This window comes from Streptopelia decaocto, assembly GCF_964273445.1.
Source record: "Streptopelia decaocto genome assembly, chromosome: 1".
Taxonomy (NCBI): domain Eukaryota; kingdom Metazoa; phylum Chordata; class Aves; order Columbiformes; family Columbidae; genus Streptopelia; species Streptopelia decaocto.
The window spans coordinates 16639754-16666835 of NC_138663.1; the positions used below are offsets into that span (position 1 = coordinate 16639754).

General features: G+C 41.3%; 1 protein-coding gene across 8 annotated transcripts in view; it reads left to right on the forward strand.

The window, feature by feature from the left end:
• Positions 1-9838: 9838 nt before the first annotated feature.
• The window catches only part of KIF21A (kinesin family member 21A), a 91930-nt gene continuing 74686 nt past the window's right edge, over positions 9839-27082 (forward strand). For all 8 annotated transcript variants that reach the window (XM_082076229.1, XM_082076220.1, XM_082076225.1 and 5 more), the window contains exon 1: positions 9839-10095. In XM_082076229.1, coding sequence (XP_081932355.1) covers positions 10052-10095 — 44 coding nt within the window. In that variant the 5' untranslated portion in view covers positions 9839-10051. The remainder of the gene's footprint in view (positions 10096-27082) is intronic.

Sequence of the window (27082 nt, forward strand, 5' to 3'; positions counted from 1 at the left end):
AGGGATACATTTATATATTTAATGAACTATTTTAAGTCTTTTCATTTGTATCAGTCTATCAGTCATAGCAAGCCTTCCTCATACCTGTTATTTTTCTACAATATCAAATTCATCAATGCTTTTATTAGCAGAACCTCATAAGAATCTTTGCTAAGATCTAGTTTTCCATGAAAAGCCAGACAATGAGATAATAACTTTAATAGTTATGAGAAGATCTAGAATAATCTCCTAACATGAAATGACTCAGTGATAACAAGCAGTAAATGAAATTCAGAGCACAAAAATAGAGGAGAAAATGGTCTTTCATTTTGTGGGAAAAAAAAAAAAAAAATCGTTATTATCATACAGGAAGAAGATGTTAGGCAGTGGATGACAAAAGTCAGCTCAGTGCCTGTCAAGCAGACAAACACAATCTCAAGAAAAATGGGAATAATAGAGAACATCCTTGTGCTATGGCAAGAATCCATGGTGCAGCCTAATCCTGAGTACAGCTTCCAGTCCAGCCGCCTGATCTCAGGCAAGAGGTGACAGAGGTGGAAGAGGCCCAGAGAATGGCCATACAAGTGCTCAGAAGTGGTATGAGGAGAAATCAGATGGAGTTAGAGCCTTCAGCTGGAAAAAGAGACAGCTGCAAACTCATGGCTAGTTTGCTGTTCACTCTTCCTTTCTGTTTCACCGCTGAAATTAAGGAATACCTGTTTTCATGGTGGGTTTTTTTTGGGTTTTTTTGAGAGTGAGACCTTCTGGTGCTATCCCAAACAATTATCAGACTCACACTGTATTAACATAATCTTCTGTCTTCCTCCATCTCTATTTTTCTGGGGCTCAGTGAACAGCTGGTTAAAGCCAATCCCTTTTTGTTCTTTGTAACTCCATTCCAAGTCCACCATGCTGGTCACTGACCCCATTGGTGGCAGCAGCACCACTTCAGAGCACTAAGAAAGGCCCTGCCGGATCAGACCAACAGCCACAAACGCTATTGCTGCCCAACGTCCATGATGGCACTGGGCTAGCTGCATGGGTGCTGACCATCTGCTCTGATCAAGCCATGGGTTTGGAAGGCCTCAGCAAACCCTGCAAAGTTCTCCAGGCTCCCAGCACAGCGTCGCCTGAGACAGGGCAGGCAAATCCAGATAGCAAAGCCTGAGGAGTGATGATAGGAGATGCTGTTTGAGGAGAGCACGTGTACTTGGCCTCTTCCTCTTGTCCAGGCTCCTAAGATCACGGTCATTGGAACTGTCTGTTCCGTTTACTATCTGTTAATAGAGGCATTGTTCACAAATCTCATCTAACCGCTTTTTGTGCTTGCTAATAGCCTGTTTCCCCAGCCTCCTGTGGCAATGAACTCCGGAAGTTCATTACCTGCTGTGCAAAGAGCTCTTTCATTTCAGAAGCAAACTGTATTTATCCCCTTGTCTATAAATGCAAATTTATATAAAATTTGGCCTGTCACTGTTCTGAGTATTATCCTTTGGCCTAAGTGTTCCCAAGCGATACATGCACAATAAGTGTTAGGAAAATGACTTTGAATAAATATTAAGGAAAACAATGCTCAGTTTGTTGCATTTTTCCAGGGGAAGGTAAGAAATGGTTGTTTAGCCATGGCTGCTGCCCAAATAAGTGAACACCTCTTCTCCACCTATACGTGGCCCAGCACAGACCTACAATCACATGTTTTCTTGTGGAAAGGGGAGGCAAGGCTTGCAGCCTGCTACTGCTGCCATGGTACAGCCCGTGGTACAGCAGTGGTCTTGCTGCAAATCCTGTTTGAGAACTCCCGCTTCTTGCATCTCCCACGTCATTGTATCACCATTTTGACTTTTTTTTTTTTTTTAAATGGGTCCGTGTGACAGTGCCAAGTCAGGCTGCACACAGAGAGAGTAAAGCAACTTGTACCATGCTTAATCTACAGCTGTCATCCCTTAATTTATAAATACCTTGATGCTATCAAAATACTCAGTTTTGTCTTGCAAGGCCTGCCCAACCCTCTGCTACGCAGATGACTCTCCACCCACTTGCTCTTCCCCAGGCTCCGGTGCTGCCTGTGGCTTGTGGTCCCAGTATTGTTTAGGTAATTAGTCATGTCTTCACCCAACTTCCATCCTTATTTTTTTGTTATTACTATTTATTGTTTTCATTGCGGTAATGCCTAAGGATGCCAATTAGGAAATAGGACTTAATTGTAAAAAACTGTACAACAAGCACTAATCCCAAGAACTCACCATCTGGGGCTTAGGCACACCGTAAACAAGTGGGAGGAAGCCTCAGAGAACAACAGAAGAGGACAAGGTGTTTACACAGAGTAATCACAAAGCTGGTCACCAACTAACCTCTACTAATAGTCATTAGCAGGCTCTGCAAGGAAACAGAAAATTTCCTCACCTCATTGGAACTAATTTAATTTGAGTATTTTACCAGAGATGGTGAAGTTAAATTACATTTCATCTAGAATGCGCTAGGGTTTTGATGCTTGTTGTTTAAACACGTAAACTCATTTTTTTCTGTCTTATCTAGGATAGATTGGCAGGGCTGCCCACAGGCGGCTGCTGATGCTGTGTTCAGCATATGCACACAGGACTCCCACCATTCAGTACCTTCCACAAGGCTGCACCACAAATTGGAAACATGGTGGTGATGGGGAAAGGGTGAAGGACAGAGGAAAGATGAGGATACTATTAGGAAGGACATGATGAAAAATCCATCGTGTTGGGTAACTGCATCTTTAAGGCAAAATTTGTATTGTGCAACTGTGACACATTCAAGTCTGAACAGCTGGTTCTGGTGAGAGGCAGCAGAAATAAATTTCCCGTGCAGCTTTTGTTTTAATAATTCATCTCATTAAGGTGTGGTCTAATGGTGTTTGCACAGGGAGTCAGCACTAACACTGGTTCTGACAGCCATTTTTCCTACAGACATCTGCAAATCTCATATCCTTCTTGCCTCAGTTTCCTAGTATGAGAAAGGGGAAGAGCTGTACTTGCATTGGTTCAGATCTGTAGAACAGTTGGCCTACTACTCTGTTCCTTTGGAGATAATTTGTAGTCTTCTGCAAGAGGACAAAGGATGCTTAACATTCAGTCATCCTGATCTAGTAGCATTTTGGGTTTATCTCAAGGCATTAGTGAATCAGGCCCAAGGACCGTGTTTAGAAACATAATTTTCTGACCCATGGGACGGAGCCCTTTGCAAAAAAACACAGGACCTTGCTGCACCTCAGGAGGTGTTTAATAACCTAATGCCACTATGAGGTCTCATCCTGCTAAGACTTATTTTCTTCTTCTTACTCTGATAGATTTGAATAGTATTATCATAAATGATTAAGCTAAATTATGCTATTGTAAAGACCACTTCCCACCTCTCATCTCAATTTTTTATATTCTTCCTGTAATACCTGAAGGCACTTCCAGTTGCCAGGGTGAATTTGCAAGATTTTGCTGCAGAACAGCTGACCACAACTTTTAGTTAACTGACAAGTTCTTAAAACACAGTGACACAAAAGGCATGTTCATCCTTAGTGTAAATCCACTGATTTGAGTCTTGAGTCTGTTAAGATCATATATGGGAGGTTTTCCCCTGGGATTTTTAGCCCCGTTCTCTTTCTTACACTTTCTTCTAGTCTAGCAGAGCAGGTTTGGTGGGGACCTAATATATATGTGTACTACACGTGATCTAATGCAATGTGTATATTTAAATCAAAATATTTATCCCGATATAATCATCTTAGTGTAGACAGTAGTTATAGTAATACAAACTACAGCAGTCCTTAGGGCCCAGGAAAAAAAAGAGTGTATGGGTATAAGCACATTTTTGTCAGAGCACAAAAGTTCTGAGCTGCCAGGAGCAGAGGAAAACTGTACTGCTTTGTTAACAGTGGTATAGTTAAGACAGTAGAATTTTTGTGAGTAAAAAGAATTAGTACATAAAGAAATTATTTATTTTTTCATCAAGTGTAGTGATGTATCTAGCAGCTCTATTCCCATTGAATCCTCTGCTCAGTTTCAGATACAATCCCTTAGTCATGTGTTTTTTTCCATTATATTTTCTCCTTTACTTCATTTTCTGGAGGGTGGATGGAAAAGTCCCATGTCCTTTCTTCTCACTTTGCAGGTGCCTGATGCTGCTTTTCCTCCTGTGCTCAGCAGAAAGGACCCTGCAGAGCTGTTGCTTGGCTTTGACTCCAGAGATCCCTCTTCCTTCTCCACCCTGTCCTTTCTTGTTTCTCTGCCATCTTCTCTCCACAGTCATCTGTACTAAACTGGCTTGTTTCCTTTCCTTATCTGGTGTTATTCTGATTATATAAACCTCATCTTTCACTCCTTTCTTCCTTTTCAACTTTAAATCATCTTCTCCCATCCCATCACAAGCCAAGCGATCATTTCCTTCAGCAGACTGCTTTCTTATCCACAGTTACTGAAAGCAATGGCTCCCTTGCTGTACTTTTTATCCTGCCAGTTTAGAGTAGCTTAACACTTTTCTTTCCTCATTGTTATTTAATCAAAAGTCTCAGTGAGTGCTGGGAAGAAAATGGAAAGCATGTGAAATGTCTTTTATAAGCCTGACTGCTTTCCAAGACCTGCAGTTAGAAAAGAGAAGCCAGCCAGAGAAAAAAAAAAAACTACTTCTAGAAAGTCCTTAAAAAACAAGATGCAAACGGTTTTAGAAGTTTAGTTCAGTGTGTAGTGAAGATTTTTCAAAAGATGACTATGGAAAAGCCTTAGGTTCATGTAAGCCCAAAGCATTTATACAGAAAATGCAAACAGAAGTTTCACTTTGCCAAGTAGAAACCATGAAACCTGTATACGTTAGTGTTGAAGAGTTTAGTGTTCATTAGATAAAATGCAGTGATTACTGCTGATGAGTGAATGTTGCTGACTTCATTTCCATCAGCAACAGCTCATGAAACCACAGGAGTCCAGTTACCCTTCCTGTGTCAGAAGATACTGGAATACAAGGAGTTATTGGGTCACAAAGATCATAGAATTATGGCAAACATGGACAAGGAAAAAACTATAGAGAAAATCTGTGATTACTTACATGAGCAAAAATCTCCATATTTTTCAAACAGTTACATCAATGAATCTGAAAGAAATTTTGCTCATTAGAATGTATATATTTTATCATATTTGCATATACATTTAGGCTTCATGGTGTGTCATTCCAAAATCACTGAATAAATGGTGACTTGTGTGTGGCTAAAAAATTTATTCAGTATATATATTCAAGAGAAAAATAGTTACTAACGAAGTTATATGGTAGCTGTTATTTCATGTGTGTGAATTTGATAAAACAGTGTGAACCATGCAGATGATGAGATTTAATGACTTTCAGAACAAGGAGTTAATAATGTTCTCTCACAGCACCTGAATATTTTGTGTTTCTCTGTCTGTATCCAAAATAATATCTACCTTCAACAGCAGAAGGCTGAATACTTAACTGGACAAAACCCACTGATTTTGCTTGTAGCATTCTACCAGTCATGGTGCAATCAGTCTAATTGGTACAGATTAATCAGAAATTAGTGATATCATATATTATCATCTGCCTCAACAAAACAGTGTCCCCTTCACTACTCAGCAGAAAAAGCACTAGAGAACATCACAACGGTGTAATGAATGTCAGGCTGTTACCTGATGAGGTTTTGTACAGTGAAATCTTAAATAAAAGAGCATTAGCAAAACATGTTAACTAACAAGTTGAACCTTTGATTAAATTGGCTTATTTAGCACTGGTAAGTTATCACAAAACCAAAAAAAATTAAGTAAGGGCTCTACTATTTTAAGTGGTCTGTTTTAATTAAAAAAATAATTTCAAACCCAACTTGTACAGCATAAGCATGGCTTGAACAACTTGTCTGCAAACATACAAATGTCAAAATGCAGGCTCTGACTCCTAAGTGGAGTCAGCTTGGCTCACTCAGGTTGCGTAGAGCTCTGATTTTAGGCAGCTTCTGATGCTTAAAGGAACTCTAAGAGCATCTTCGGAGCTGTGCAGGTTGTGCATGTGTCTGTGTGTCACTCAGAGCCCCCACCCTTCCAAATGCAGGTCTTTGGTTGCCCCAGTGGATGAAGCTTGTAGTGCTGAGTCATTTGGCAGGAGAATGGAGGAGGTGAAAGTGTAACAGCCAGCACCTGGGACGGCTGCCAGGCAGGGATGTTCCCAGCCATCCTCCTCTAACAGTGAGCAGGCACCACAGTGGTAAAGTCCACTCCAATCTCCAGTGCTGCAGTTTGTAACCTCTCAGACAATGCCTGCAGCTGATCGGGGGTGGCTAGAGGCAGCTGGTACCTGTGGAGTTGGAGCCACACCAGGTGATCTACTGCAGGTCCTACCTGTAGGCATGCTGACCGAGGAGCATGAGGAGAGGGCACCTTCCAGGAAACATCACTCATTAGCCGTGAGGCTGGACAAATCCATTAAATGTTACCATACAGCTTTATTAAAGATAAACAAGACATTGGCCGTATGGTTATGTACTTAGACAATGAAAGAAAGGGAGCAATTGTGCCCTTATTTATTCAAGTTGAATGAATAGGATGCTGGAGAGCAAAGGTCAACCACATTACAAGAAATGAAAAGCAGGAGAAATGATTTAAGTTTCTTAGGGCAGCCATGTTAACAGTACAGCAGACTGCTTCTTTATATTGGACGGGCTGGGAATAAATCAAGAAAAATAAATTAACAAAAGGATTGTATGCTTTCTGGAAATGGGGAGCACAGAGAAAAATCTGCCATTAAAGATGCCTATGTCTTTTTCCTGTTTTACATCTGCATGGTCACAAATCAGGCAATTTGCATGAAACATGGCATGAAATGTGACTTTCCATATCAATTTCAGAGGAGTCTGGCACTGAAGTGAAATATTTGAGACAGAAGATACCTATGTAATACTGTAGGATTTAACACCAAAACTTATGACTTCCTGTTTAGTCCCAATGTGAATAACAAATCTTTGTCGTTAAGGTCCCAAACCTGTAAATACCAACCCATTTGTATAAATAACATCAAGCTCAGGGCAACTTCTGCCAGACCTTTTTAATCTGCTAATTTCATTTTCAACCTGTAGGAGAGAGGGCTGGATGTGGTCAGGCTGAGGAAAAATGTCTAGGGGCACATGAGGGCAGAAAAGGAACAGCCCTGGCAAGATCTAGATCATGATTGTGGCTCTGAGCAGCTGGGACTGAGCGAGTCCCAGGTCCCGCGGCTGCTGCTCCCCGCTGGGTTTACAGCACAGCTCCCATGCTGAACTGGAGGCACTAACTGAGCAGGGTTTTATACACATGCTCAGGGCCATGTGGGTGAGCTTTGCTGTACTGCGGCCTGCCCAGCAAAAGATGTCGTGTGAGATAAATGCCGATACTGCCAGGGTACAAATTTGGCTGGAGTGCATTTGTTACATTAACCTTGTAGCTTTGTCAGCTGAAAAAAAAAAAAAAAAAAAAAAAGTTATTGGATACTTTTGGATAAGAAAGTATCAAAGTTACTAAAGCTATTACAGAAAAAAACATAGTGACCTTTGTGTTTTCCCTATTTGCTTAAGCTTTGTTGTTAGCTTGATTTGTAAATAAATTATGATAACCAATTAGGCATAAGATAACAATGGCATAAGATTGCACTCACCATGGATGGGCTGCAGGTATTTTTAAATAACTCAGTACAATACAGACAGATGTATGACCCAGTCGTGGGTGTTCAGCCCCACTAGCTGGAAATGCCTTGAACTATGAGCCTTCAATCACTTTCATTTTGAGGCTATTTCACATGAATGCTAACATACTTCACCTGCAAGAGCTTTTTCTTTATCAGCTGCTTGCTCATTCTATAAAACATTGTGGAAAAAGGAAAAGAAAGATAAGAGGATAGCGAGCTGGGAAGCCCAGAAAAACACAGACTTTGCTCTGCCTGTAGCAGGTTCCCTTGTTGACTTCAGACCAAGCTATCTGTGTCTCCATTTTTCTGCCTTTCAGGTAAATATTATCTTAGTATACCTCAGCCATATTCCTGTACTTTAAAATGCTGTCAGAGCTTTGTATAGTGGTGCTGTGTAATTAAGAAAATAGACCATCATTTTGTACGGCAGCTTCCAGGCAGGCCATTTTCCAGCAACAATCCAATTTCTTAATGAATAAGCAGAAAAAGGTAAGAAAATAACTATAAGAAACAAGCAGAGTATCAGTAATACAGTCATTTTCTTCTGAGAAGAAGAGAGATTTGTCTTCAGAGAGAGGCAGGGCAGTGGCTGGAGGCCCCATCCTGCCAGCAGATCGCACCTGCCCATCTCTGACAGAGGCTGGGGCCTGGGTGTGAACAGCCTTCACTATCAGAAGCAAAACAACTTGAACTGCAAGGTTTTTAGCATATCATTACAAATGCAAACCCGGGCCTATTCTGACGGAAAATCTTCCTTAGGAATGTGAATTGTTTTGGGCAAAATAACCGGGCTTGTTTCCTGGCAGGGATATTATTTGCATCAAAAATTAATGTCATCCACCCACTCAGTTTCCAACTAAAAACCAGGCATTTCATTAGTGAAGTCAGAACAGCGATGCCTGGCTGGAGCAGTTAGGGCAAACAAACCTGCTGAGTACAGCCTGAAAAATGGGAGAGCTGCGTGATCCTGCAGGTGTGAGGGTCCTGACACCAACAGGGCCAGGGGAGGAGGAAGGAGGAATGAGGATATCCCATTCTTGCTCAGGAGAGAGAAACAGGTGGATGAGCAAAACCCCTGCCCTGACAGGGGGTTAAGCTGCTCTTTCTCAGCAGGGAGGTCTGGAAGGCTGGATGCAGAGCCTTTGCGTCTGGCTGCGCATGTGTGTGAGCAAGAGCCATGTGTGTTGGTAGCACAAGTGGCCATTGTGGGGGGAAGAGCTGTGTGTGTGTGGAGCACTGCATGAGCGTCATGTGTACGTGGCGGGGGCGAAAGAACTGCCTGTTAACCAGGCACTGCAAACGGTGCTGTGTGTGCCCACAGCTGTCAGCGTGTAGGTGTGTAAGAGGCATGTGTGGGGGCTACACGTGAGTGCATGTGTGAGGAGACCTGTGCAGGGATGGTAACACCACACATGTGCGTGGATGGCAGTGCCACACGTGTGTGCGGAAGGCAGTACCACAGGTGTGTGGAAAGGCCTGCACGAGGAGGGGAGGATGCAAGGTGTGTGGGAAGGGCTGTGTGTGAGGAGTGCGTGTTCAAAGGTTGTAGTCCTGAAAGGAGGGTGTAGAATGGAGGGTGTTGGTCTCTTCTCCCAAGTGGCAAATGATAGGACAAGAGGAAATGGCCTCAAGTTGCGGCAGGGGAGGTTCACATTGGATATTAGGAAAAAATTCTTCACGGAAGGGGTTGTCAGGCATTGGAACAGGCTGCCCAGGGAAGTGGTGGAGTCACCATCCCTGGAGGTGTTTAAAAGGCGTTTAGATGAGGTTCTTAGGGACACTGTTTAGTCCTAGAGTTAGGTCATGGTTGGAGTCGATGATCCTGGGGGTCTCTTCCAACTGAAATGATTCTATGAACAAATAACAGGTGTGTGCGGGAAGGCAGGTGTGTGCGGGGGATGAGTGTGTCTGTGCAGACGGGTGTAGCGGAGGGGGGTGTGTGTGTGGAGCTGTGCCAGGGCGCCGTGTGCCCGCGTGCGAGCCGAGGCCCGTGAGGCGGGCGCTGCGGCGGCGGCCCGGGGCGGGCCCTGCTGACGCATTGCGGCTGCAGCGGGCGCGGGGCGGCTGGGGCGGGGGACCGGACCGCGGAGGGGCGGGGGCCCGGGCCCATCCCTCCGCCCGCCGGCGGGCTGACTGACAGCGCTCTCCGACCAGGCACTGGCAGGGCCGGGGCGGGGCGGGGGGAGGAGGAGGAGGAGCAGCGGCGCGAACAGCCCTGCGCTGCCGCGGCCCCTACCTATTCATTCAGGCACCTAAAATGGCTGGAGAGAGGAGGCGGCGGAGCAGGCGGAGGAGGTGAGGGGGGAGCCGCAGCAGTGCCCCCTCCTCCTCCCGGCGGGCCCGTCCTCGGCCCGGCAGCGTTCCTGGCAAGCTCGCAGCCGCCCCTTGCCTGCCCCTCGGCACCATGTCGGCCGGCCAGGACGAGAGCTCGGTGCGGGTGGCGGTCAGGTAAGCGGCGGCACCGCCTCTCCTGGGGGGCGGGCGGCCGTGGGGAGCGCACCCGCGGGCCCTCACGCCACCCGTGACCGCGGCCGGCAGCGCCCGTGGGCTCGCTGCGCCGGAGCGCGCTGCGCGCTCCCCGCCCGTGGCAAGCGGCATCGCCGCGCAGGCACAGCAGCGAGGGACAGCAAGAGTGGATCCGCTCGGCTCCTGCTGAGCCTCTTTTTCCTAACAGTACTTGGAAACAGCGAAAGGAAGGGCGGGGGGGGGAAAGAAACCCAAACGTTCTGAGGTCTTTCTCAGTAATTTCTCTCTAGTTTTCAGCAATGACCCTAAAAATATTCCGACTAATTATAGCCCGGTGCTGCAAGTGCTTACTCATGGAAGTAAAGCAGTCCCTGGGCTGTAGCGATGCGTTTGCATCACGGAGCTTTGCCAGAGCGGAGCCCAGCAGACCGATATTTTTAGAAAGATAAAGGCTTTTATCCCAGGCAGGCTGTGTCTCACCTTACGTACCGGGGGGGATGGATGGAGTTCCATGAGTAAATAGGAGTACGTAAATGTAGAAGTCATAATGGGAGTGGAGCAGAAATAATTTTAAAACATCAGCTAATTCAAATTACTCTTTTATCACAGATCAAAATCTGTTGTTCATCAGTGAACTCTTGGCTCTTCTCAGTTTTCCATGTGAAGATATAATATTATTGTTTGATGAACTTCCAGATTAGCCCATGGATGCCTTGATTTTTGAGATGTCTTCTACATAATTCAGACATGAGAAATATATGTGTGTTTGCACATATGTGTGTGTCAATATGTGGGTTTTAATTGCGATACTGAGTTATGATTTATTTCTTTATTTCTTTTAAAGAAGTTTCTTTATATTATATGCTGATGTGCTTCGAGTGTTATACTACAATAAATAAGACTTTAGGGCAAGGTCTGTGTCTGCCAGTGCATCCTTGGAGCCACTACATACATCTCGCCTTCTTAGATAATTCCAGTGTTGTGCAGGAAGACAAAGAGAGCAGATCGTTTTTTCACTAAAGGGTGTAGGAATAAGCTATGTTACTGTGTGGTGGTGTTGGTATGTGCATGTGGGGGGAACAGTTCAATAACATTTTCAGTAAACAGAGGAACACCGCCCCTGCATGATAACATGGAGTGTATGCTGCAGTTGCTCATTGAAGTCTGCTCAATGATTATGATAGCATTTTCTATAGGCAGAGATGATTTTGTGAGTGTTGTTATCTGTTGAAGCATTTTTCAGGGAGGTATTATTCCAAAGCATAATTAGGCTGTGTTTTTAAAAAGGAAAATATGAGGTAGGTGTGATCCTAAAAATAGGGTGTGTTACAGGTTTACAGACTGCTCTGTCATTTGAAGAAAATATTAAATATGTTCTGAGCCAAAAATAATAGTGATGTAGAAGTTCATTTACAAATACAGAGGTTTGTTGCAGCTAGGAATTAACACTCACTGGTGCAAATATGTTTATAGTTGTATGTGTATGGTAGATTAGAAATAATATATGGCAAATAATTAGTAAAAGTGTATTAAAATAATCCAGTTGTAGCTCTTGAAAACAAATCCCTAATGTTACTAGGCACATTTCTGTAACATAGTTGTGTAACTAACACCTTAGTGCAGTTCACTAGACATGAAGGGTTCCATCTTTCCTTCTGTCTGCTTTCTTCCTTTTGACAGATTACTATTAATGTTCAGAATGTCTCCCTCTCTGCTTAGCAATCATGAACAAAAGCATGCACTTTTTTTTTTTTTAACTTCCCCACCAGTAGCTCTTCATAGGTGATTTTCTATTATTTCTGGTTGCACAGCCCTATTTTTTTGCACAGTCCTATAATTCAACTGGTGTGGGAACTCGCTGTGTATCAGTGCCATCCTGTACCGTGCATTATGAATATTACATTGTGTTCTTGTTGGGTTTGTCCTTCAGCTCTTTTTGGGAACTAGAGCTTAGTTCAATGATGATCTCCAGTGTCGGGATGAATTAGTTGTTGTTTTTGTCTGTGTTTCCTGAGCAAGGCTTGCTCTACGCCGGGACCAGCTTTTAGTTTGCAACCCCTGTGACAGTAAATGAAGTAAGATACTGCAAAGGCATGTTGGGCTGAATTTACTGCAAGGCTGAATTTGAACAAACTTTAAACATAGGTTATACAATAGACATCCCTGAAATTGTTTAGCAAATCGTTTTTCCAGAACCTGGTTATCTCATTTAATTGTGTACAACTGGATTAAAAGAATACCTCATTCTATCCAATTAGCACCACCTTTAAGCTATCATCTTGTAGGCTAATTGCTCCCCATTTTCTTCTGTGTAATAATGGGTTTTGAACGATTAGCTAAATACTCCAGTTTAGTGAAGTATGAAAGCTGAAAACAGTTTGGCAGATAATCCAGTAGCTAATGTTAAATTCCTCAATTAAGAAAAAAATTCTTTGTCTAATGTCAACCACCACTGAAAGACCTGTGGAATTGCAATTTTGATGATGATGTGCAACTTCAACAAAGAGCTTTGCTCTCTGTATGACTGTGTACAGTGTGTGCTTTTAGATGGAATCAAAGAGCCTCTGTGGTAGTTATCTAATCAAGATGGCTTTTTTTTTTTTAAGTTTGAAATTGCCATCTTGCTTCTTCTATAAATGTCTTTTCAGCATATGAAAACTTTTTCTGAGTATGCTGTGAAATGGTATAGTTCATGTTTCTGGAAATAAGACCACAAAAATGATGTAGGTTATACTTCCTAGTTTCCTAGTTCTTGTGTGTTTTGCTACGTTAGTGGTGTCTGCAGCCAGAATACAACATGTAGGCTTCCTGCATGCTGGATAGATAATGTTCTCACCTAAGACTGAGACCCAGTGGTCTGTGGTCAGTATTGTGTTTTAGAGAGTCATTGTATGAGCTATCCTGAGACTGGATGGGGTCACTGCAGTCAGAGAACCACTAGGTCACATTTACACTTTTACCAACTAGACCTGAGCTGTCGTCAGAATTGAAATAGTTCTAACAGGAGACCTGACAGTTAGTGCCTGTCCTCATTCCATATGGCCTGGAGCTGTAGGGTTAGGACATCCAAGCAGCGATGAGGAAAGTTGAACTTGGGTCCGCTGCGTTTTTGGATACCTGCTAAACAAGGGAACTCCTGGAGAGCAACCATATTTGGATGGAGCTCACCAGAAGGCTTGCATGAGTGACTGCTATCTGATAGAGCATGGAATGATGTCTGTTGTTTGGATCCTGTTATGGAGAAGACATAACAATGAAGAACATAAAAGTAAACACCTGTCCAAAGGAGGAAGATGGCCTTGATTCACTCTGAGTCAGTGGAGGCCCCAGACATATAGATTATAAGATTCACTGTTGATGTATAATATCGCCTTTTAAAATGCTATGTGAAAACAGAAATAATGAAGAACAATGTGAGAAGATGAATAGCTGTGGAAGCTGACCAATAGTCAAGAAAAGCAAGATGGTCACTCAGACATGCTTGGGTGGCACATCGGGTGGACTGGACAATAGTAGGACATGAAGTGTCAGTGGTGAAGCTAAAGGAAGTTGGGGTTTGGTATTGGGCATGTTGACATTGTGAAAGACGGAGTCCAGCTGAAACTGTGTTAGGGCAGGGGTGTTAGACTCATTTTCACTGGGGGGCCACATCAGCCTCGCGGTTTCCTTCAAAGGTCCACATCTAATTTTAGGACTGTATAAATGTAGTAATAGGATATGGTGTTTTACAATCAGTGAGGTGTGAAGAGCAGAGCTGTGGAAGTTTCCGCTTTTCATCATTCTTGGTGTGTTTGTGTGTATGTACCTTCTTCCGTGCTTGGGCAACAGTACCTGACTGCTGCTTCAGCTGCCATGATTGGCATCTGCTCTGGGTCTCATCCCTTAAGCAAAGATGGGGAGTGTTGCTGCCTTCCTCCTCACACGAGCAGAGATGCTGTGGGGTCTGGCCACCTTCCCTGAATCTTCTAAAGAATTTGCCTCACGTACCTACCTGGGGCGTCTGTGATACATTGTGACACTGCTTCACAAAGGTGAAATTATGATGTTTGCCAAGCATGGAAATCACTCATGCAAAATGTAACAGATCTATTGGGAAAGTTTTCTAATAACAGAGGGAGTAGTAAGTGTAGCTGATGAATTAAAACTACCTAGCTTCTGTTTCTGGTATTCCAAAAGGGAGATGAAGTACTCTAAAAAAATGTATTGATTACAGATTCAGTTTAGGAACAGAGATTTTTTTGCAACTAATCAGGCTGCTTGGAGTATGAAATAAGGATACAGTGTTAACTTTTGATAAGGCAAATGAGTTATGTTCATCCCTTGTAACCTTAGCTTTCTGCTGCGTAAGTGTATTATGGGAACACTGTGTTTCTTCTTCTCATACCCCCAGTTCTTGAAATATGTGATCAGTCGGACCTCTTCTGCATTGCTTTCTCCTTTGCTAGTTCTGTGTATTATTTGTCCCCACACAGAATCTGCTGTTTGTTGTTGTTGTGCCTCCTGCTACCTTTTAATCTTTTGCATTCCTTTATTTTATTTTTTTTTTCTAATAGATTTTACATTGAAGTTCTCCTCCTCTGTGCTAGATCCAGTTGCTGTTAAATATACTAGGAAAGAAGCAACTGAGGGGAAGGAACTTTTTTGATAGGCATGTTTCGAAGCACTTTGGCTATTGAAATGTATTTTCTTTTTTGGGCTGCTGTTCTGCAGACAGCCCAAAACAGACAGCTGTGTTTAAGCTTCCTACCATGAATAGATCCTCAAATGTCAAATGAATGTCCATGTATGCTGTGGTATATATCATAAGCTCTAGATGGCAGAGGTGCTCATTTCACACTTCCCATACAGTGCTAAGCATTCTCATAAATCATTCGGTAAGTAGATAAGCGACAGTAATAGATCACAGTATTATCCACTCGTGCCTTAAAATTAACTAGTTTTCCTTTTATTAGACAACAGTTATCACCCATTTGTAATTGTGTGAAGGTTTGTGTTGTGTTTTTTTTTTTTTTGTTTTGTGTGGTGTTTTTTTTTTTTTTTTTTTTGGAAAATGTCTCAGAGTAACTGTTTCATGAAGTTCAGCAGTCTATCAGTATGCCTCACCAAAGACAAAATAATTTCTTCAACAGTATTACATAGTAAATTTTTGGGTCATGTCAGGTGTTGGGAAATACCTCTTTTGGAAAGAGAGTCTGTTAATGGAAAGCTACAAAAGAGATCTTGTTTTTGGAAAGCTTGTATTTAATATATTTTGTTTTTATGTTTCTCTTTGCTCCCTGACTTAAACAAACATTCCCTTGTCCTTCAGTGAAACTTTACTCTACCCCATCCATATGTTTTGCATTTTAGCTGAAAAAAAGACACAGCACCATCTGCTGCTGAATTAATTCTGGTTTCGTCATCTCTGACTTGATCATCCGTAACTGATATTGCTTGGGGCAGGCTGAAATCTGTGATCTTGCTTTCTAGGAAATAAACTTCCCTTTCTGTCACTTATGATGTAAACACAAATTCATTCTTTGATGGTGGTGAAATAAAACCTAGTCGGATATTTCCCGTCCTTGATGGATGTGTATTGAATTTAGGAAGAAGAAAAAACGAGTGCTATGCACAAGTGTTCATGGTTGTGGATGAATTATATTTTTAACTTGGCATTTCCCAAAGTTTGTAGAAGACTTAGGAGTTTGCTTTGAAAGTCCATCCAATTAGTCTCCAGTTTCCATTTAGTGGTATTTTCTTTACTACTTAAAGCTCTATGAAGGCTTAGGTTTGATATTGTTGACCTAGACATTCCTTTATTACAGAACTCAAAGCTTCACATTTTCAGTTTTTCTGTGTGATTTCTGCAAATTCTTCTATAGTAGTTGAATGGCCCTTGTGCTTGGGATCAAGGGAGCCTTGCTCCCTCCCTCTGCTTGCCCTTTATTTGCTTTAAGCGTTTTATAGATTGCCCCTGCTGCCCACTCAGAGGTGGCTGCTGGAATTCTTGCTTTCATGTTCTGTTGCCTGATTACTGCTGGGGAAATAAAGCCACTTTAGGTGCATTTTATTTTTTTTACTGTTAAAGGAAAAGATTCAGTGTCCTGCTGTACCTGTGGCTGCCGGAACAGAGAATTTTTTTGTTGCGCTAATATGATTGCCATGTAAGATACTTGTAAGAAGTTAAAAGTATCATTTGAACTGGCAAAAAAGAAATTTAATTAGAAATCAAGCTAGATCTGAACAAGTTCAGCAAGAGTAACTTCATGAGCTGCACCTTTTTCTTGTGCTTTTTTTTTTTCGTCTCTTATAAAATTGTTTTAAGTATTTGGTCATTTTCTTCCTGTTGTTCCTCTTTTTGTAGTTCTCCATGTTTATTTCCAGCTTTCCTTGGTGAAACTTTTCTGGAATAAATAAGTCTGTTCCAGTGTGACTAAAGGGAGAAATGCAGCCTAATTTTTCAAACATGTTCTCTTGTTTGATGTGTTTACCATAGCAACAAGACACAAATGGAGAACAGTGAAAGGATTTCAAGATCACTGTCACAATGAGTTTGATGCATAGAAAAGGTCTTTTCAATATGTATTTTAAAACACGAAAAACTGCTGATTCAGAGCTAATGATTAATTAGCAGAAAATATTAATTGAATAGACTCTGCATGGAAATAAGGAGTGAGGAAGGGGTGCCATCTGGTCCTTTTGAGAGTATCCTCAACAGATTTGGTAAAGTTGGCCACTGCTTTAATAATTATTTTTTTGTTTAAAGAACTCTTTTTTTTTTTTGTTTTTTTTTTTTAATCAGCTGACAAATGCTAGGCTTGCTGTTTGGGACAATAAATCCTTTAAGCATTATTAGGTCTTTAAATGAACCTAACAAAAATGAAAAACATATCCCTTGAGCCTATTTTTTGTGGAGTTTCAACACAGAAAACTGAAAGCAATAAAACCTTAGTGCAAGGTTATGATATTATTGTTTTACTATATATAGCAATTCAAGTTGAATAGTGCTTTTCCATTGTTGGATTTTAAAATGGATCAAAGGATTTGTTGTCGAGGTAATTTTGGCATCTCACTGGTGGTTCTTGCATTTGTGCTGTTACAGGAACTCTGCATAGTTCAGTTGCTTAGCCAATAACTCTTTGCAGGACATTTTAGATTAAATATAGTTTTTCAATACTTGGTCTTAAATACTCCGGATTTTTTTAATGTGCTTTCTCTTGCATACTGTAGCTTTGAAGGACACTTACTTTCCCTTTTGTTTATATTCAGCATAGTTGATCCTTTAAAAACATAAATAAGACATGATTTTAAAGGTGGAGAAGAGTTAAAGGACTGTAGCATTCTATAGCATGATGGCTCAACTATCACAGCCGAACACATGGAAGGTTGTAGCTAATAGGACTAGACAGAAAATGTTTCTCTTTTGTGAGGCATCTCAAAGTCTGACACTTTCTTTTCTGCCCCTTTTTTTGATAATGGAAGAGTTTGATCAAACAGGCTTCTCTGTTTGTCTGGTCTAATCTCATTTGGGGTTTTAATCAAAGGTCTTCCACATCTTGGGTCAATGCTCCAAGCACTTATTTGCTTATTGTCTTTAAGCCTATGTATTTTTTCATTATTTTCATTGACTTTTATATTTCTTTCTTCTGTCTATTTCTAACCATGTTAGTTGTCTTTTGCTTAATATTGCTGAAATGAAGTTAAGGGGTCATCTTAAGCTGATAAGCTATGTAGCTGTGGAGTATTAAAGTCAAGAGACTATATTGAAGTATATGACTTGTTACCAATGTTGATTAAAAGGTTTTGCAAGTCATCAGTAATAGTTTAAAACATAAAAGAAATAGTATCCTCTAGAAATGTATTGCAAATAATGAAATATAGTCCTGCATAATTGTGGAGTCACTAGCAAGCCTGCTAAGAAATGTCCCACGTACAGTATAATCTTAGTATTGTATAGAATGTAGGAACCCAGGTAAGCCACTTTCTTTGAGGCATTTGGTACCATGTCGCCTGTGAGACTGCAGTAAAGCGATAGGGAGGTAGACTGACTTAAGTAAGATGTCTGTTTATATAACTTGTTCAAAATATTGAAAGTGAAGTTACTTACCTAATTAAATTTGTTTTTCAAAGCCAGTCATTCTTAGCATTCATTTTGGTGGATAGTCCCATGCTAAGCGGAAGAAATAATTAGGAGATGAGTCCTGAGACTTTTTATGATGCTCTGACTAGCTTGTTATCCCAAGATATTGGAGTTGCTGACCTCTCACTCAGTAGTACTGATTACATATATATGCCAACTGCAGCAGTGCCTCTGTCTTAGTTTGTGTTTGATTGTATACTGGGACAGAATCTTTGTCCCCATCTCCACCCTTATGAGGGTATGAGAGGGCTATGAGTGTAGGTAGTAACTCCTCTGTCTGTCTTTGTTTTCCTGCTTTTCCCTCCCCATACTCCACTGGCACTTAGTATGTTGTCATCTCAGAATTGTACCATAAGCTCTTCGGGACAAAGATGTAGCTTCAAAGTATAATAAATGTCTATGGTATGATATAAATAATACATGATGTAGAATAATGAGAAAAGCAACTTCTACTAAACACCTGAGTTAGTCATTAACTTCTGTGAAGTGTTACAATTAAAAACTCTGTTTTGCTAAAGCATGTATATAGATTTGTTTCTCCCTCCCACCTCCCATTTGTTTCTATGTGAAGAGGGAAAAAAAAAATGCCTGTACCAGACACTTTGATCTGTAGGAAACAGCTGACTACTTCTGGTGTTGTGTGGTGTTTGGTTTTGGTTTTTGTTTTTGTGGGGTTTTTTTTAAGCCTGCTGAGCAAACCATACATTGCTTCAGTTTTCACTCCACATAAGCTGTCTGGGTAAGGTTTATTTCAATCCCTGGTCTCAAATGCCTTCCTTTTGAAGTCTGGTCTTTAGTTTTAAGTATGTGTGAAATCATTATATTTAGGCTTTGTCTCTGTAATGTGAGGCCTTTGATTTTTATTTATTTTTTTAAAGACAACTTATCTATATCCCCAATTTGCAAAATAATGTGTATCGATGCCATCTAAAAATCACCTTTTTTTTTCTTTCTGGTTACAATTATATCATGCATATGAATAACTGGTATATTTGGGAAAGGTTGATTTGCTTTATAAGCAAGCTGTTCAAAACACGTTAAAGACCATAAAAACATCTTCATGCTGGGTTAATGGGAGTGAATATCTGAATATATATTTTCTAGACATTATGGAGATGAGAAGAATTCTACTTCTAATGGTGTTTGAAAAGGTAGTAGGTCAGAGAAAGGGCCACCTGTTCCACATCTATCACTTAGAGTGAGGGTTATGCTTTTGTCTAATCTGATCAGCCAGCCCATCACTCAGGAACAATAAAATTGCCATTTTGATCTTCACTAGCAGAACTTTGAGATCAGCAAAAGTGGATTGGTGTTTAGTGAGCTCTACAAGTGAGATATGCAATAGGGCTGAACTGCTGTTGAGAGGTAAACTATTTGACAATTAAACATCAATGTAATGAAATGTCCTCTTTTTTTTCTTTTCTACTCCTAAAAGCTTCAGAATGTTTTGTGTATATGTTTCTTTTTCTTCCCCACTCAACCGTCAAAGTGACCTACATTGGCCAGTCATCTAGCTGGCCCACTGTCTTGGCTCTGCCTTTTAAACCATCACTGTAGTTGTATTTTGTTATCACAGAATCATAAAATGTCCTGAGTTGGAAGGGGCCCACAAGAATCATCGAGTCCATCTTCTGTCCCTGCATATGACAACCCCACAGTTCACACCATGTGTCTGAGGGTGTTGTCCAGTCTCTTCTTGAACACTGTCAGGCTTGGGGCCATGACACCTCCCTGGGGAGCCTGTTCCAGTGCTCCAGCACACTCTGGGGGAAGAACCTTTTCTAATGTCAACTGGGGATTGGACTAGATGATCTTTTGAGGTCCCTTCCAATCCCTAACATTCTGTGATTCTAAACCACATTGTATGGGAATGTAGTGCAAGAATGGTGAGGAGGTTAGTTAAATGTAAATATGCTCAAGTGACCTGTACCTGTCTGTAGAAAAAGCACATACATCACACTAATTGTTTTACTGACCTTGTGTGCTTGAGGACTAGAACCTCTGTGTTAGATAACATAGGCCTGTGAGAAACTCTGGGCACCTCATCACTATGTCTGAGATTCCTGCTTTGTTGTGAGAGAGAGCGGGAGGCTGCGCCTGCCTGAAGCCTTGAAATACAGGTGAGCTCAGCAGGCCCAGGGATCTTCCAGCTGGGCTGAACTGACCAGCGCCTGCGTCCCCACTTGTGTCACCTCTGCCTGGGAGCTTAGGTGCTATGTCAGAGATCCCCCAGTAGAGAGATAACTAAAATAAAACTTGCTCTTTGCAATGCATTCATGGCCTCTGGCTCTTCTTGTGATGTACCTGCATATGTGTATGCACACATCTTCCTGCCATTCCCTTGGGTTCTGTCATAGGTCACCAAAGAGAAGAACTCAGTGCCAGCCCCTCCTTCTCCCCTTGTGAGGAAGCTGTAACTGTGATGAGGTCTCTCCTCAGTCTCCTCCAGGCTGAACAAACCAAGTGACTTTAGCTGCTCCCAATATGGCTTCCTCTTCAAACCCTTCACCAACTTTGTAGCCCTGTTCTGGACACTCTCCAGCAGCTTTATATCCTTTTTATCCTGTGGCGCTTGGAACCGCACCCAGTGCTGCAGGTGAGGCCGCACCAGTGCAGAGCAGAGCGGGACAATCCCCTCCCTGCGCGGCTGGCAATGCTGTGCTGGATGCACCCAGGACATGGTTGCCCTCTTGGCTGCCAGGGCCACTGTTGGTTCATTATCATTGTTCACAAAGCTTTTGGGGGACAGATGGAATTTTCATTGTTCTCTAAATGTCAACAAGTAAAGCCTCTGTGGGCCCCTAAGAGGAATACACATTGTACAGCTGAGAGCTTCAAATGAAAGTGCTTTGCTCTGTGCTTGCAGCCCTGACAGCAGGGCTGGCCTCTGCCAGGCCAATGCTTCTGGTGATGTTTAACTTTCCTGACTGCTGAACGCCGAGATGTTGCTTTGGGAAGAAGGGACTTGCATAAAATGGTGTTGGCCTACATCTTGGATGATAGATGACTGAAAATAAAGGGCCAGTGCACTCTCTCCTGCTGCTGTAGGCAAGAATTCAAGTGATTATGAATAATGCATAAAAAAAGCATGAAACCTTAGTGTTGTATTGTGGGAAAAGAAGAAAATTATTGTATACAGAAATTGGAGCTTTATGTAGGGTGCAAAGTAATTCATACCTTTTGCTCAGTACTGCTTATCTCTTGGCTGATGTCTAGTATTTGGTTTTGGGTGCTGCAGATCAAGAAAAATGTGGACTGAGAGGAATAGAAAAGAGGAGGGAAATGACTGTCTAGGAAACATGGCCAGTTCCATAGTGTGAGAGATGAGGAGTGAAGATTGCTGAGAGATGTCTTGAAATACCTGGAATCAAATACAAAGTAGACCCTTCTACTTTGTATTTGATTAATACATTTTTCTTCCTGTTCAAGGCAAAGTGGATACAAGGTAATAGGCTTAAATTACAGTAATAAAAATAACAGATAAGAAGGTCTGGGTGGATGTTCTGGAATGATTTGTCTGGAGATGTGGAATTGCCTATATAGGAGACTTTTAAAAACTGTTCAAACTATTTGGAATGTTTTGGATGTAGTCAACATTACCTTGGTCCAGAAAGGTAGGGTGGGTGAATAAACTCTTTGACCTTTCCAACCCTTTCCCATAGCAATTATCTGTAATTCTGTGAAGCTGCATGTTGAGTGCCAGGACCTGAATTCAGCACGGTTGAATGATCCCATTCAGATGTCAGAATATGTTTACAGGGGTGTGACGATGTCCACATGAACAATAAAGTCTTACAGATTTGGAAGGGTAAGCTTAGACTAATTCAAGTTTGAAGGGACCTTAGAAGGTTATCTGATGCAACCTCCTGCTCAGTGTAGGGTCAAAACTAAATTCAGGCAAGGTTGCTCAAGGCCACATCAAGTTAGGTCTTGGAAAAAAAGTTTGAGGATGGAGGTTCCTCAGTCTCTCTGAGTAACCAATACTTGACTGTCCTAATGGGCAAAATTTTTTCCTTATGCCATGTTGGGAAGTTTCTGGCTTTAGTTTACCTTTTGTCTGCACGATGTGAACCTCAGTAAGGAGCTTGGCTCAGTCTTCTTGGCAATCTTCTGTTTTGGCAGATGGTAGGCAAGACCTAAAAGCCGGGAAGCTATTTAAGAGCTCCATGCCTGTGATCTGTTGGAAAGGGTGAGGCATGGGGGACAGATGTAGCACAGGGGTGCAGTCACTTTTCTGGATGAATTCTGAATGCGATAGAGCAGATTCTTGGAGGACTGGCAGTCACCCAGTGGTGCTGGTGGTATGGCTACTATGAGGAGGTAATCTGTTGTAAGCATACAGAGCATGAAGTACTGAAGACTTTTGTTTGTATGGTTCCTATATTATTTCTGACTTAAAGTCTATCCCTTCCCCTTGTCCAACCCTCCCTGGCCTGTTTTGAAGACTATTTCATGGCAGATTTGATGTTGTTGTTGTGAAAGCATTTTGAGTATGATTCAGTGATGGGTAACAATCCACTTTCCTCTTCTCCCAGTGGGAATATGTGGTGGTCACCTTCTGCCTGCAATTCCTCTGCCACAGTTCAAACTCGCTTATTCTTTTGACCAAGCTGACTAATGAGAATAATTAACCTCCATCACTGTTAATGTTTCTTTGCTTTTCAGATGTTCATGCTCTCCTCAGCCATCTCATATAATAATTGTGTCTGTTTCCCCTTCCCCCTCCTCCCATGAAAATTCGTGTTTCTTTCTTTCAGTTCTTCAAGCTTGTTCAAACAATACCTTCTGTAAGTCAGAAAGAAATGCATACAATAGTTGATGGTTTATCACATGAAGCATGTGATAATCTTGTGAATACAAACCAGAGCATCAGTTACTTATCTTGGAACAGTTTCTTATGACTCTTTGGAAATAAATTACAATTTGTGCATTATCAGGTTTTGCCTTGTCTATAAAAAATGGATTTTAAAATTTGATTTATTTGGGTTCATGTGTTCATATAATGTGTGTGGAACACAGGGCAAAGTTAACATTCAGCTTGGTTTGTATTGTTGGATGTTTGCCTAGTATCTGTGTAAGAGTTGTCTGGTTGAAGTTCAATCTGTTTAAAACAGTGGAATGTATTGGTAGACTGACTAAAGTGCTCTGAAGCTCATGATATCTGCATCTCCTGAGGATATATGCTTTTGATAGTCATATTGCAGCTAAGAAATGCTACCAGCTTCCAAGTTTTATCAGATATGTCAGGGAAATTTGATTAATCGTAGTCTATCGGGATGACTGACTGCCTTTTTATATGTATATTCTGTAATTCATACTTGCATTTTTCAATTTAGTATTAAACTTCTTATGGCCAAGGCTATATGTCTAACTGAGGGATATCCAGTGGTGCAGATTACTTGTAATGTACTGTGCTGTTCTAGTGAAACTTGTTCTCTTGTTTTGCTGCCCCCTGGTACAGAGGGGGATGGTCACTCCAGCACACAGTGTGTGTCAGAGGTCCTCTCCTTTGCTCAGAAGTTACATGAATTGGCACTGTGTTCTTTTTCCATTCTGAAAATAAGAAATAAATGGTAAGATCCTGACTGTTAGCCCACTTTCTGTTCAAAAGAGCAACAGCACTACAATTTGAATGTAGTGTATTAATGCATGTTTTGGTGATAGTAACTGTATTTCAAATACTAAATTTGTAAACTTGTTTTTCTTGAATCACTCTTGCTGTTTTCTATAGAGTGTAGCATTTTGGGTTTGGTTCTTCCTTGCCAGCTAATAATGCATTTGCCATTTAGTTGCCTTGCCATTTCTGCAAGATCTGTCTCCAGCTTATGAATGTCAGATCCTTTAGAATGGTTCTGGGGGTATCATTCAAATATTCAAAACCAGTCCATTTAAAGCATGATTTTAAGTTATGTTGTAACCCGAGGTTTCAGGTATTAATACATTCAACGCATTGTAAGACCTTTTCTCTCTGAGTTACTTTACTTTTAAAGTGCAATATAACAATTAGATTGAGGCTTATTTTCCTTATCTTTTTGTCTTTTGAGGCTGAAAGCTCCGTCTCTGGAGATGTTAAAATTAGATGAGGGGAAACATCAGAAGGAAAACAGCTAGACTGAAACAAAGACATGAATATATTAACATGTGAACACTAGTGCTGGTTGATGTAAAGTGATACTGGATAGATAACTTATCAGGTACTTCTGGGAGAAACAGCTGAAAGATTTTTGTGTTTAAGGGGTCTCTTTCTGCTGTGTTACCAGTACTGGGAATTCTTTGGCTATAGTGCTGCCTGTCGGGGTGGGTGGTGCCACATACCCTGTACACCATATATATGGTGCCATATACACCAGTGTCCCCACTTCTGTGTGCCAATGTGAGCAAATGCCCAGTTAGGGGACACTACAGTGGCCATCTTGCTTCCAAAGTTGGAAATATTTAAATAATCTGTGTGACTTGTATTAGTTGTAGTGTTGGTTTTTTTTGGTTTGGTATTTATTTATTTTTTTCCTTCAGTGAAGGGCTAAGCTACAAAGTCATGGACATCTGATGCTGTTTATGGGGTCAGCTCTGCTGTTGGACTATCAATGACCCCATCTTCTGAGTATTCATTCAGTATTTAATGTGCTGGGGAGACTGCTATTGCTTATTGATTGAGGCGCAATTGGAGCACAAAGGTAGGGGGTATGTTCAATGAATTTGGAAAGAGCTGAGTTTTGTTCACAAGGGAGATGGACTTTCAAAGCTCTCCCTTTCTTCCCCCACAGCTAGGTAGGAATGACAAGAGTGTGTAGAACTGGGGGCTTTCCAGTTTTATTATGAATTTTGAAAGGTTCAGGGACAGCCAGAGCTTTTTTCCTTTCTTCCAATCCACAAATCTTTCTGGATATCCTTACTATGTACATATTGGACTTGTTCAGTCCAGTGTGCTTGTGACTGATGCAAAAATCAGAGCTACAGAATGCACAAGGACCTGTCTTATGTGGGATGCAGGTATTTTTTTAAAAGGAAAACCAATTTTTTTTTTTTTTTGGTCAAGTTTTTCTCACTTGAGTCCTGGTCTAGTTTGTTTACTTTATATTGTTAGCTAAGGTAGGTGGAAAAGGACTTAGAGTATCAGATTTTACTGCTTTTAAGAAACCCCATGGTTCTGGCTAGAATTGCAAGAGGTACTGAATTTGGCAGTTCCTGCTGTGACAGCAGGTTTTAGGTGGAGTGTCACTGCTGTACTGTTTTCCAGCTGCTGAGTCTTTGTGTTGCTCCATTTTCGCTGCCTTTGCAAGACCCCTCTGCCAACACTGCTGCTGTAGATTAGAGGTCAACAACCTAAATGTGCTGCTTTGCCGTGGCTGCCTGGGAACACCGGGCTGAACCCGTGTTACTTGGAGCTGAAAACTGTGATACCTCCAGATTAGCATGGTGATGGGTAGTATAGGAAAGGTGCAAGAGCTTGTGTTCATTTTAGATCCATTTTGATGCTGATAAGATTATCTGACATATTGTATAATACCAATCAACTGGATTTAACTGAGAATCCAATTATGTATTTACTTAAAAACAAGATTGTATGTGAAGTGTAACAAGTCCTGACTTCAAACTTCAAGAGGCAGTGAAATCCTCTCCTTCCATTAGTTCCAGGTAATCCAGCTCCCTGTCCTGAATCTGTTGCTCACTTATCGCTTCTATTTCCCTTGCTCCCATTCATCAGCCACTATTTCTTAATTCAGTGGACTTAGAAATGGTTAACTCTGGTAACACAGTTGGGAAATAAGCTATTTGTAGTTTCCTACAGGCCCTGCTAATTATTCATGTGATGAAGCTTACATAAGGGCTGCATTGCAGTTACACTTCATTTGATGACAGAACTCTGTACTTCTGTGTAAACAAAAGTCAAGTGATAAGGCATGGGCAAGCAAAGTCTAGTGGTAACTAAGGAGAAAACAAACTTTTCTGGGAGGATATTAAGGTGGTACTATCTGCTTAATTGTCATGTTTCTTTTTTAAAAAAGAGAAAAAACCTGTCTATATCATATTTAAAAAGAAAAAAAAGAACTGAAAGAGCCTTCATTGCTATCATTGTTCATTGCTTTAGCATTTCTTCAGATTCAGTGGTGAAAGCAGTTAAATCATACAATTAAAATTTTATGTAGCGTAAGTTAGCTAAATATTAAAGTTTAAAACAGTGCAGTGATTTTTCGCTTTAGCTTTGACACTGAGATTGTAAAAGCAGACTGTTGTAGAAGAATTCTAAGTACCCATTTGGGGGAAATATGGAAATTCTAGAAAAAAGTATTGATTTACTAGAACACTCTTTTAAGACCTTGTTTAATACTTCCTGGCAATTTCTGTAGAACACCAGTTACCTTAAGATGTTTTGTCTAAATATTCAACTTTACTTTAAAAATGTCTGTTACCTTAGCATCTGCTGGAATAGAGAGTCTTCTACCTCTTATCCCCATCCCTCAAATGTTATTTGTAGTGCTAAAGGAAATTATTTTAAGTGGAAACAAGGTTGGCCAAACACTAGAGGTTTGTTATAGTGGTATGATTTTTTTGTTTTTGTTTTGTCTTTTGTTGTGAGTTTGACTGTGAAAGCAGGGGCAGTATGTGGCTGAACCTGAGTGCAGCCATGGACTGGAAGTCGTGTGTGTGTCTGGGTGTGGGAGGCAGCTGCCTGATTCACAGCAGTAGGTGAAGGAAAGTTTGTAGCTTGTGTTAACATGCGGTCTTCTGACTTCTTGGTGCTTGTGAGGAAACAGTCCAAACAGCTTTAATCATAGAGTCATTTTGGTTGGAAAAGACCTTTAAGATCACCAAGTCCAACCATTCACCTAATGCTGTCAAGTCCACCAC